At 36.1% G+C, this 12056-nt stretch overlaps 1 protein-coding gene across 8 annotated transcripts in view; it reads right to left on the bottom strand.

The window, feature by feature from the left end:
• The window catches only part of SCAF8 (SR-related CTD associated factor 8), a 233620-nt gene that overhangs the window by 169090 nt on the left and 52474 nt on the right, over nt 1–12056 (bottom strand). For all 8 annotated transcript variants that reach the window (XR_012517150.1, XM_010344280.3, XM_074397229.1 and 5 more), the window contains 3 exons: nt 10061–10222; nt 5957–6110; nt 3945–4075 (listed from right to left, as the gene is read on the bottom strand). Coding sequence is in view for 7 of the 8 variants with exons in the window: in XM_010344280.3 (XP_010342582.2) it covers nt 3945–4075; nt 5957–6110; nt 10061–10222 (447 nt within the window). In the remaining variant the exon portion in view is untranslated. The remainder of the gene's footprint in view (nt 1–3944; nt 4076–5956; nt 6111–10060; nt 10223–12056) is intronic.

A 12056-nucleotide genomic window follows, 5' to 3' on the forward strand; every position in this document is an offset into this window, starting at 1 on the left:
AGCTACTGATAGAGGTGGTGAGTTAGTGACTCAGAATACATTCTGAAGGCAGAGGATTTCTTAACAGATTGGATCGAAGAACAAAAGGAAGAAAGGAATCAAGGATGATTCTTAAGCTTCTGAGTACGAGCAAATGAAAAACTAGCATTTCCACTAACTGAGATGAAGATGCAAGTGGAGTAGATTTTATGTGAAAGACTGAGAATTCATTGTTTACTCTCAACTGTCTCTGTCTATGTAGCTTATCCTTAGCATCTATTTCTTACTAATCCTTTAAAAAACAAATTTAACTGTCATCTGTACAATGGAACTTTCCTGAACCAATTATTCAAGCTAAAGTATTAACTCTAGTCCTGAATTTCCAAAGCCCTTCTTTTCTAAAGTTCTCTCATGATTATAATAAATGTAATCACATGTATGTATTCCAATTAACCTTAACTATTAAACTTTAGGCTTCCAGAGGCCAGAAAATGTTTCTTATCTTATATACTCCAGAACAAAGTACAGTGCCTCAAACACTGCAGGCCAAAGTAAATGTCTGTGGAAGGTTGAATGAATGAAAAACCACCAATGAAGTGATACAGTATCACTGAACTTCAGAGACCAAACAAGCTCTACAAAATTTTAGTTTGCTTTGAATAGTGAAGGAAGGGTGAGAGGTAAGAAAATTGGAGAAGTAGATGATAAAGTAAAAGGGGGAGCAACACAAGCAAAGACAATACTTACATTAATTTAGAGAAATCTATGAAACTATGTAGTCTAAGCAATGAAAAATGTTAGGAAAAAATAACAGCTTACATTGAGAATAATTCTCAATACCATAAAGTTGGATTTTATTCTATGCAAAACATGCAATTATTGCATGTTCCTGAGCATATGTTTAAGATATATGAGATCATTTATAAAGATTAGTCTTGCAGAGAATTAAAATGATGGATCAAAAAGGGAAGAGAAGCAGCAAAGGGATCAAATGCTACTTAAAAGAGTATTATCAATAGTCCAAAAATGAAGAACTAGGGTAGTAACAGAAATAAAAAGCATAAACTCCAATAAACCTAAAGCTAAAAGAGCAAAAACACAACACGAAGTCAGATGTGCACGCCAAAGTTAGTTTTTTAAAAAATTATGTACAACTATGAAAAGCAAAATAGACTGTTTCTAACAATAAATCTTTACTACTAAAGTTTACTCAGATAAGGCAGGATAAGTGAATACAAATAACCAAAAAAAGAATTGAAAAATGTTATCAAAAATTAATCTCCCTGAACACACCAAACCCTAGAGGAGTTTTTGGTTTTCTTTTTTTCTTTTTTTTTGAGACAGAGTGTCGCTCTTGTTACCCAGACTGGAGTGCAATGGCACGATCTCGGCTCACCGCAACCTCCGCCTCCTGGGTTCAAGCAATTCTCCTGCCTCAGCCTCCTGAGTAGCTGGTACTACAGGCACGCACCACCATGCCCAGCTAATTTTTTTTGTATTTTTAGTAGAGACGGGGTTTCACCACGTTGACCAGGATGGTCTCGATCTCTCGACCTCGTGATCCACCCGCTTCGGCCTCCCAAAGTGCTGGGATTACAGGCTTGAGCCACCGGTGCCCGGCCTGGTTTTCTTTTTTTTTTATGAGATGGAATCTTATTCTGTCACCGTGGCTGGAGTGCAGTGGCGTGATCTTGGCTCACTGCAACCTCCACCTCTCAGGTTCAAGCGATTCTCCTGCCTCAGCCTCCTAAGTAGGTGGGATTACAGGCATGTGCCACCATGCCCAGCTCATTTTTGTGTTTTTAGTAGAGATGGGTTTCGCCATGTGGCCCAGCAAGTCCTGAACTTCTGGCCTCAAGTGATCCACCCACGAGGGCCTCCAAAAGTGTTTGGATTATAGGCCTAAGCCAACGCACGGGGCCCTTAGAAGTTTTTCCATTAAGTTCATCCAAACCTTCCAGAGGCAGGAAACACTCAGGTTATACTGCACAGAATACAGAAAAAGATAACCATTTCTAAACTGATCACACAAAGCAAGCAATAATCCTGATTTAAAAATAGAATAGTAATAAAAACTAGGGACCCATCTCAGTAGAGTTGCAAAATTGTTGCAAATAGAAAGGAGTTGTGAAATCGCTTATACTTCAAAGCAAAATAAAAATTACAGGATATTTAAATGTACTCCCTCAAAGTAGAGTGTGAATTTTCATGTAAGAGTGAAAGAGAAACAGAAAGGCAAAGAAAGAGGGAGGGAAGGAGGGAGGGAAGGGGGGAGGAGAGAAAGAGAGAGAGAGAGAGAGAGTCAGAGTGAGAGAGAGAGAGAATGTGAGATGTGTGTGTGTGTGTGTGTGTGTGTGTGTGTGTGTGTGTTTATGTACAGGACTTCAACGCTGAATCATAAGAAAGTTGAATAATTGAAAAACTATGCTATTATCTCCACTAATAAAATTTTAAATCAAAACCCCACAAAACACTATCATCTAGAAAAAGCAGAATATGCTCCTAATAAAGAATATATATATCAAAACAAAACCATCATCATAGTAGAACAAAAAACAAGGTATTTCTATTTGAGTCTGAAAAAAGTAACAATGAGTATACTATCATTATTACTACTATAACCTCTTCTGGAACTTAGTGCAATAAATTAAGAAGGCGAGGTGGCTCACACCTGTAATCTCAACACTTTGGGAGGGCAATGCAAGCGGATCATGAGGTCAAGAGACTATCCTAAACAACATGGTAAAACCTCATCTCTACTAAAAATACAAAAATTAGCTGGGCGTGGTGGTGCACACCTATAGTCCCAGTTACTCAAGAGGATGAGCCAGGAGAATTGCTGGAACCCAGGACGCAGAGGTTGCAGTGAGCCAAGATGGTGCCACTGCACTCCAGGCTGGTGACAGAGGGAGACTCCGACTCAAAAAAAAAAAAAGACAGAAGGAATGAACAAAACAGAGAGAAAGAGAGAAAGACAGAGAGACAGAGAGAGAGAGAAGGAAGAAGGGAGGGAAGGAAGGAAGGAAGGAAATATGTAAGTACTTAAACTGAGGACACATAATTATCATTAGTTACAAATAATATAATTTAACTGAGAAATGAAAGAAAATCAACTGAAAACTAAGAGAAACTGGTACTGACTATAAAAATCCAATCTATACAAATATATTCATAGAAATTAATCTAAGAAATCTGAAGAATCTACATTTAAAAAGCTACAAAGCTTAATTAAGAGCCATAAAAGATCTGAACAATAAAAGTATAAAGACAGCAATCTTTCCCATTCTTTGAGTCAATTCACACATGATGTGTGATTCCCCTCTAGTCCTGAAGTTGTAGCCACAGGAGCCACCTTCTATTCCTACAATACACCACACTGCCTCCCACCTGAGGACCTCAATACTTATGATTCTATTTCCTATCCTCTGCCCTGCCATGACTAGTCCATTTCAAGTATTGATTCAAATGCCACTTCCTCAAATACGCCTCCTGTTGGCTACGCTCTCTACTCCTGACCTCTTCCCCCAAATATCTAGTCACTCTATAGATTTACCCTTTCTTAATGTCCCTTATCACTACCTATGATAAATTTTTCTTTTTTTTCTTTTTTACAATCTGTTGTCCTTAAGATAGGAAGAAAGCCTTCTCTAAGATAGGACTTTTGTCTTGTTACTGGGGTGTGACAGCATCTAATAATGTTTGGCAAAACTATGTGCTAGTTCCAGATTTTGGTACAGAATACATGTTTTATGAAATAATTTTTAATGACATGAAAGCATTCATGATACATTATTAAATATGACAAGCAAGTAAAAAATTATGTAACAAAACAAGTAACAAAATAATGATCCCATTTTTATAAAACTAAAAAAAGTACATATTCTCTAGGTGGTATGTTACAAAATAACACATTAGGAAAATACTAAATTCTAAATCATTCTTGGCATAACAGAAAAACTGCTCACCTGCTGGCCTTGAGGACTTTGCAAGATCTGAGCCACAGCCGCAAGTGTATCTGTATTTGTTATCTGAGATACCCATGGATCAGGTAAGCCTTGGACCACGTTGGCCGGGGTAACAGGTGTCACCGGAGTTCCTTTCAAAAAGAACATCATACCCCACAAATGAATTTGTAAGTAAATAACTAAGACTTGAAAAGGCAGAATAATTCATTTTATTATTTGTATAAAATACATGCACACATCTAAGTGTTTTTATTTTATTGTGTCCACCTTGAAAACTCACCTAAAATCTTTTACAGAATTAGGTAAGTTACTTACACACACACACACACACACACACACACACACACACCCCCAAAAGGATCTGTCCAAATTTGTCCTCATCAATTAACTAAGTTACTACAGTGTCCCCATTTATGCTTGGGAGATATGTTCCAAGAACTCCAGTGGATGCCTGAAACCACGGCACCAAACCCTATATATACTATGTTTCTTTTCTGTATGTACACATATACCTAAGATAAAAGTTAACTTATAAATCAGGTACAGTAAGAGATTAACAACAATAATAATAAACTATACTGTGACCAAAGTTATGTGAATATGGTCTGTGTCTCTCTCTCTCTCTTTTCTCTGTCCATCAAAATATCTTACTGTACTATACTCACCTACTTTCAGACTATGGTTGACTACAAGTAATTGGAACCATGAAAAGCAAAACTGTAGATGTGGGAAGACTACTGCACTTTTTAAAAGCCTAAAATACTTAACAGCCATTAAAAAAATCTTACTTCAGAGACAAAAATTCAGTAACATGAGGAAATAATCAAAATACAACCCAATAAAAAAATTTTGTAATACAGTATATGCAATATAAAACCACGTTTGGGCCAGGTGTAGTGTGGTTCATGTCCGTAATCTCAACACTTTTGGAGGCCAAGGCAGAAGGACTGCTTGAGCCCTGGAGTTCAAGACCAGCCTGGGCAACAGAGCAGGGCTCCAGCGCCACCAAAATAAAGAAAAAAAAAATTAGCCAGGCATGGTAGTGCATGCCTGTAGTCCCAACTACTTAGGAGGCTGAGATGGAAGGATCACTAGAGCCAGGAGGTCAAGGCTGCAGTAAGCTATGATCACACCACTGCACCCCAGCCTGGGTGACAGAGCAAGGTCTCAATAAACATCAGTTTTTGTTCACACACATGCACACACACACTACAAAATGCTAACCAATTTAATTCTTGGAACTATGACTTAAAAAAGAAAAAAAAAAAATTTTTTTTTTTTTTTTTTTGAGACAGTGTTTCACTCTTATTGCCCAGGCTGGAGTGCAATGGTATGATCTTGGCTCACTGCAATCTCTGCCTCCTAGGTTCAAGTGATTCTCCTGCCTCAGCCTCCCCAGTAGCTGGGATTACAGGTGCCTGCTAACACACCCTGCTAATTTTTGTATTTTTAGTAGAGACAAGGTTTCTCCACATTGGCTAGGCTGGTCTCGAACTCCTGACCCCAGGTGATCTGCCTGCCTTGGCCTCCCAAAGTGCTAGGATTACAGGTGTGAGTCACTACACAAGGCTGGAACTATGATAAAAAAATTTTATCACAGTCATTTAAATGCCTCGAGAGAACTTGTGAAATTTTGGTTTTGTTAAATAATTTTTTTGAGAGTTTCTTAAAAATACTAAGTCCCCCTAGTATCCTATAAATACCAAGTTGATATAAATGCAAGTATAAGAGGTTACAGACAACTTAAATCAGGAAAAACCTAATTAACACACCAAATTTCTAAAGTTCATTATATTTATGTTTCTGCAGATTAAAAAAAAAATGTTTTCTACATGTTAGAAGTAATTACATACAAATATATCTAATTATATTTTTCTCTACAAATCACATATTCTAATTATCTAATTCCAGACTAATATTCCTGTACTATCAAATTATTTTTTATATGAACAGTCATCCAAAAAGTATGAGTAAGAATATTTAGACAACAAATCTATATTAAAGCAGCATACCTGGAGTATTGCTCATAGCAGTGGTAGTGCTGGCCAAAACAGGTGTGACAACAGGAGGTGGGATCCCGGCTGCCATATCCAAAAGGGGCTGAATAATCTCACTCTTAAATACATTATTCTTCTGCCATAAGTTTAGTACTCTCACTATTTTACTCTAAAGAAAAAAAAAGAAACATGACATTTTGTTAAAATTTTGCTTTCAAAACCTTACCACATTACCATACTGGCAAGGTGATTTGAATTTTTAAGAATAACAATTTTTTTTAAATAAAAAAAAACCTTAGCACAGTCATTTCACAGTGGCTATCTGGGCCCTGGATGGAAAGAAGAGATTAAAATACTTTAATACTTTCTAGACCTAAAATTCTGTGCTTCTATCATCTTGCATTTGCTAACCTTAATGTGCATGAAAACACGTGTTAATTCTAACAGATATACAAAGTAAATGAAAGCTCCGTTTAGCTAAAGGCAGAGATGACATCTAGGCTTCATTTCTTATGTCACTTCTGATGATATGGATGGTGAGGTTGGCTGGAGATCTGTCCTAAGGATTCTGAGGGAGAGCCAGGATTCATCTCAATACTAATGTTATATTTACAGCTGACTTTAACTTTTTCTCATACAATGTCTATCTTTTGCAAATAGGTAACTTGCAGGACAAAGTCCTAATGTGATTTTTTTTTAAGTTTCATTTTACAAAGTACTTAAGGAAAGGGCATTTCCTGATGTAAGAATTCAATCAAATTACTTCTTTTTTTGAGCACCCTGCTGTGCATGCTAATTCGCTACTGACACTTTGACCCAGAGATGGACAAACTTCTGTACAGACACAATCTGAAGCATAACCATTTCTTCTCTCTTCATTCCCTCTTTATTCTTTTCTATTCCCTTTCCCATTGTAGAATGTCAATGTCATACTGGCATTACTTAACCTGGCCCTCAGAATGATGAATTATGCTCTGCACAAATAATGTTCTACATTATTTCATTTCCTACAGTAATTTTATGGTAAGCATTCTGAAATTAAAAAAAAAAAAATTAAAAACCTCCTTGCTACTGACAAGCAGACTTGACATCTACGAACCATCTCATTTTCTCTTGTTGATATGGCCCCTGAACTGCAGCGCCGAATCCAATTTTATATTCCTCATAAAGAGTCTCAACATTGCCCATCCCAACCCACACTCCAATCATTTTACTACCAAATAAATTCCATTTGTGTTGTAGTCTCAACCCCTTTCTGGATTACTCAAATATTCAGAGTACTTTGTATTTTTTGTAAGGTTCTAGTCAGTCAAATAATCTTTATGCAGCTGTTATAAAATTCATGAAATATTTACTATCTATATAACATTGCTGCTGATCTTGGTCTCAGGCTAACTATATCAATATATTTAAAAAAACACACACACACAAACACAAAAACTTTAGTTTCCTCATTTATAAAATAAGACAGTATACCAGAAGGAGTCTCTGGTCCCTTTTCTCAATCTCCAACTGTATCAAACTGATCAAACTGTTTAAGCTGGCTAGTATTTTAAACGTCTAGCCACTCTCAAAGTTTGAGTATCTTGGGAGGGAGACATATGCCTTATGTATTAGTTACAGCTCTTCTTATAGTGATACTATAAAGTACTTCTAGTTACCTACTTATACCCTAATTTCAGTCATTTCATATTAAAATCTATTTTGTTGAGAAATTCTAGTCTTCTGCTAAATTCTGTATATTATAAACTTGAAAAGACGAGTTATTATTGACTTCTATTTCTTGAGTAATTGGGAAATCTAATAGCATAATGAGCAGTATTTAGAGAAAACCTGGTAACTACAAAAACCTCCTACTTAAACATATGTCTCTCTTGGTTATATAAAAGTTTTACAGATCCTGAAAGCTTCAAACTTACAGGAAGAAAAATATGCCCAACGAAGAACAATGTCTCAACATGTCCTACAGTATTCTGTAAGAAACATCAGCCAAGTCCAGGTAATATACCTTGCTTCTTGAAATACAAACATTTCACCCAGAGCACACACTTATGTCAGAGTAACAATATCCTGAACTCGTAGTATCACTAGTAAAAGCAGACTGATGGTTAACTATTTTCTTGATACTATCACCAATCTGATTCACAACTGTTTAGCACATAAATGTTCTGCAAACAAGTACTAAGTACTAGTTACTACTATTGTGATGCCACTTATTCCACCAGGGAAAAAAACGACAGAGACTAAAATCAAGTATAAAAAAGAACATTCTGTTAAATGTAATTTTACAAAGTAAAATAGCAATTTTCAGAATAAAGATCTGGTTTATCTTTAAATCCCTCACAATATTACAGTGACATATTTTTAAACTACGTCCAAACTACATTAATGTGCAAATCTGTATATTTCAAATGAAGCTCAAGAAAATTACAGAGACTGCTTTCATACCTTCTGATTTGACAATTTATTTGCTCTAAAACATGGGCACTTGAAAAATGCCTTATATTCTTCTGTTTTATATAAAAATCTTTCAGTTTCCAAGCTACCTGTCATATACTTTAAAATTGGCCAGCACCTAATAGCCATCATTCTATATATCTACATACAAACCAATGTCCCTCATTTATTATGACTGAGATTACAATGTTAATGTACTCTCTCCTCCTATGGTTAAAAGCCCTATTCCTAAGACCCAGTATAAGTGAGATACTATATTATGCAATCTACACATTCAAGAAAGATTTGTTCATCAGAACTGATAGAAATCCAAGTCCAAACTACTGAAATTTCTAAATCAAAGTAAAGTGACTTAAAAAATGTAGGTATAAAATTTCAAATTAGTACATTACTTCAAGTGAGAGTCTAAGGTACCTATTTTAAAAATCAATTATGATAGGTCACTTAAAATTAGCAGCATTCTTTTGCCTGCACAGAATTATCAAAGTACTAAAGTGATTAAAAACAAAAATAAAACACTTCGTCTCAAGGAGTATATCCAAGAATAGTTCACAAAGAATACAGCATAATAAATTTATCTCCATAGCTGTCAATTATTAACAAGATCTTTTTCTGATTCAGGATGATATAATAGTTACAAAAAATAACTACTTAATCTTGTTATATTCAATAGAAAGGTGAACAACTTGTGGTGAGCTTAAAGTTCTATGGTTCTTCCATGAAACAAACATGAATCTTCATCTATTATTATCTTTTCCTATTTATCAACACTGCAATCAACACTGTCAGAAAAAGCACATCTAAATTTCCAAATCAACATCCAAAATAAATAAGCTAACAATCTCAGAGCAAATAAGAGGATAAGCAACTCCTTTTTATTCTCCCTCATGATCCAAAGCTTTCTTTTTACTTGCTAATAATAGAATATTTACACATTTAGATCTTACACATACCAGACTTAGTACTGTGATTAATAAAATTCTACCATAACAGAAGAATTTCTATATGCAGTATCAACTCATGTCAAATAATTACAATTCTGAATTGACTGTGTATGAGAATAAAAATTTAGTGTAATTCCAAAAGCTTATCGTAGCCATTTTCTTTAACACCAACTACTTCAACAAATTAAAAAGTAGCAATCTACTACATCTTTCCATATTCTCTGTTTAAGAAATTCAAAGAAAAAGGAACGCCGATACTATAATAATTAAATATTCAAATATGAAATAACTAAGAGCAAATGAGAGCATAACGCCATATACAGTCCTGTGCCACTTAATGACAAGAATATGTTCTGAGAAATGGCATCTTTAGGAGATTTCATCATTGTATGATGTGTACCTACACAAAACTAGATGGTATAGCCTACCACATACCTAGGTTATACGGCATATTCTTTTGCTCCTAGGCTACAAACACATTCAGCATGTCACTGTACGGCATACTGAAGGCAATTTTAACACAATGGCATTTGTGTACATAAATGAGAAATGGTAGAATAAAAATATGTATTATAATCTTAGGAGACCAACACTATATATGCAGTCTGTCACTGAAACATCATTATGTGGCACATGACATTCTAAAATAATCTCTGAAGACTAAGATCAAGAGCGATGTACCTCCTTTTAAAAAAAAGAACAAAAAACAGTGGCATACCTTGTCATCCCCAGGGCAACGATATAAATTCTGGAAAGTGCTAATGATGTTATTACTAAATCTGGGTGCAAACACATCCTTTTCTTGACCAAACTGATGTCGGGATTGTCGCACAATGGAGTCAATAACATAAAGTCCAGGTACTTTGTATTCTGGTTTACACTGATGAAAAAAAGAAGAATGAAAAGGGAAGAAACAGAAAGGTAAAATTCTTGATAGACAAAAATCATAAATCCTGTGTAAATACAAAGACACTGCCTGTGCTGAGTTAATGAATACTCATACATTGACTACTCACCATCGGTTTCTGGAATGGCATTTTAAAGAAGCTACTTTGGCTACTCTACACATTCAGGTGAACTGCCAGTCACTTAAGTTCTAAAACTGTACTATATAACTGGTTTCAATGACATAAAACAAAATGATAAATAAGGTACCATTATAAGTTTTTTAATTTGTTTAATCATTGTGAAAAGCTACAAGGAAGAAAGAAGCAATTCAGGAAAGAAAGGCTCTAGAAAACACACAGCCAACATGCCTCAGACATCATCTGGAACACACAACAAAAGATTCCTATAAAATGAAAGAACAATGCCAAACGGCGAATTATAACATTCTAAATACAGAGGCCAAAGTTTCCATTTTTTTCTCAACTATACCATTCTGGGGATCTATCCTTATGTCTGAATTCAGCCTGGAGTGCCGTGGTGTCATCATAGCCCACTGCAACGCCAACCCCCCCATGCTCAAATGATATTCCATCTCAGCCTTCCAGACAGCTGGGACCACAGGCACACAGCACCAAGCCCAGCTAATTGCTGCATGGTTTTTTGGAAGAGACTTGGTTTTGCCACGTTGCCCAGGCTGGTCTCAAACTCCTGGGCTCTAGCAGTCCTCCTGCCTTGATCTCCCAAAGTGCTGGGATTACAGGCACGAGCCACCATGCCCAGTCTCCCCTACTTTCTGAACACAGGCTTTTGTAGCCTATGTAGTTAGGCAAGCACAATGAAGAATCCTTTTACTTGCAAGCTTACTGCACGGTATCTTTAGATATGTATATATTAACATGTTGTGGCAAAAAATTTCCTTCACTGGTAATAGGCATTTTTACTACATAAAGTGGTAAAAAAAATTCTTTAGTATGATTTAATACTTGGAAAACTTCGCTAAGTCATCAACTAGAAACTTGAGAGAAGAAACAAGACAAATCTGAAATACTTTAAAAATTTCCTCTTTAAGTACTATTAGACTCAAAATGAGAATTCCTAAGACTCTCCAATAGAAACTGTCTTTGCAAAAATGGTAACTGAGAAAGTTATGACAGTGAAAGTGATTAGACCTAACAAACTCCATCTTGCTTCTAACCTTTAAGCTGTCCTTGTCATTCCCGGGCACAGGCCAAACTACCTGGGGAAGGAATTTCATTTATGGTTTGACACTGAAACAAAATTAATATTCAATAATAGCCCTTTCCCAAAAAGACACTCTTCTTGTCTGGGGACTGGTCTGCCTTTGTAAGACTAACAAATTAGCTACAAGATTAGAAATTAGAGTTTAGGGTCATGCAGCTCTGAACCTCCCCAAATTACTCCTGAGTATGTCACTGTACTACTATCGTAAAAACCTAAGATCAATGCTTGAGACACCCTACAGACCTTTCACTGGCTGGATCAGCTGACACCATCCAAACTGGTATCTGGCTCAACCAGTTCTGCCATCCCACCCAGGAACAGAAGACAGCAAGAAAACCTCACTTCGACCTCCCTATGATTCCATCTCCAACATGACCAACAGTCCTCCCCACTTTCCGAGCCCCTACCCACCAAATTGTCTTTAAAAACTCAGATTCCCCCATCCCCAAATGCTCTTGGAGACTAATCTGAGTAATAATCAAACTCCCATCTCTTGCTCTTCGTGAATTATTCTTTCTCCTTTGCAATTCTCCTGTCTTGATAAATTGGCTCTGTCTAGACAGCGGGCAAGGTGAACCCACTGG

Source organism: Saimiri boliviensis, chromosome 4 (assembly GCF_048565385.1).
Source record: "Saimiri boliviensis isolate mSaiBol1 chromosome 4, mSaiBol1.pri, whole genome shotgun sequence".
NCBI lineage: Eukaryota > Metazoa > Chordata > Mammalia > Primates > Cebidae > Saimiri > Saimiri boliviensis.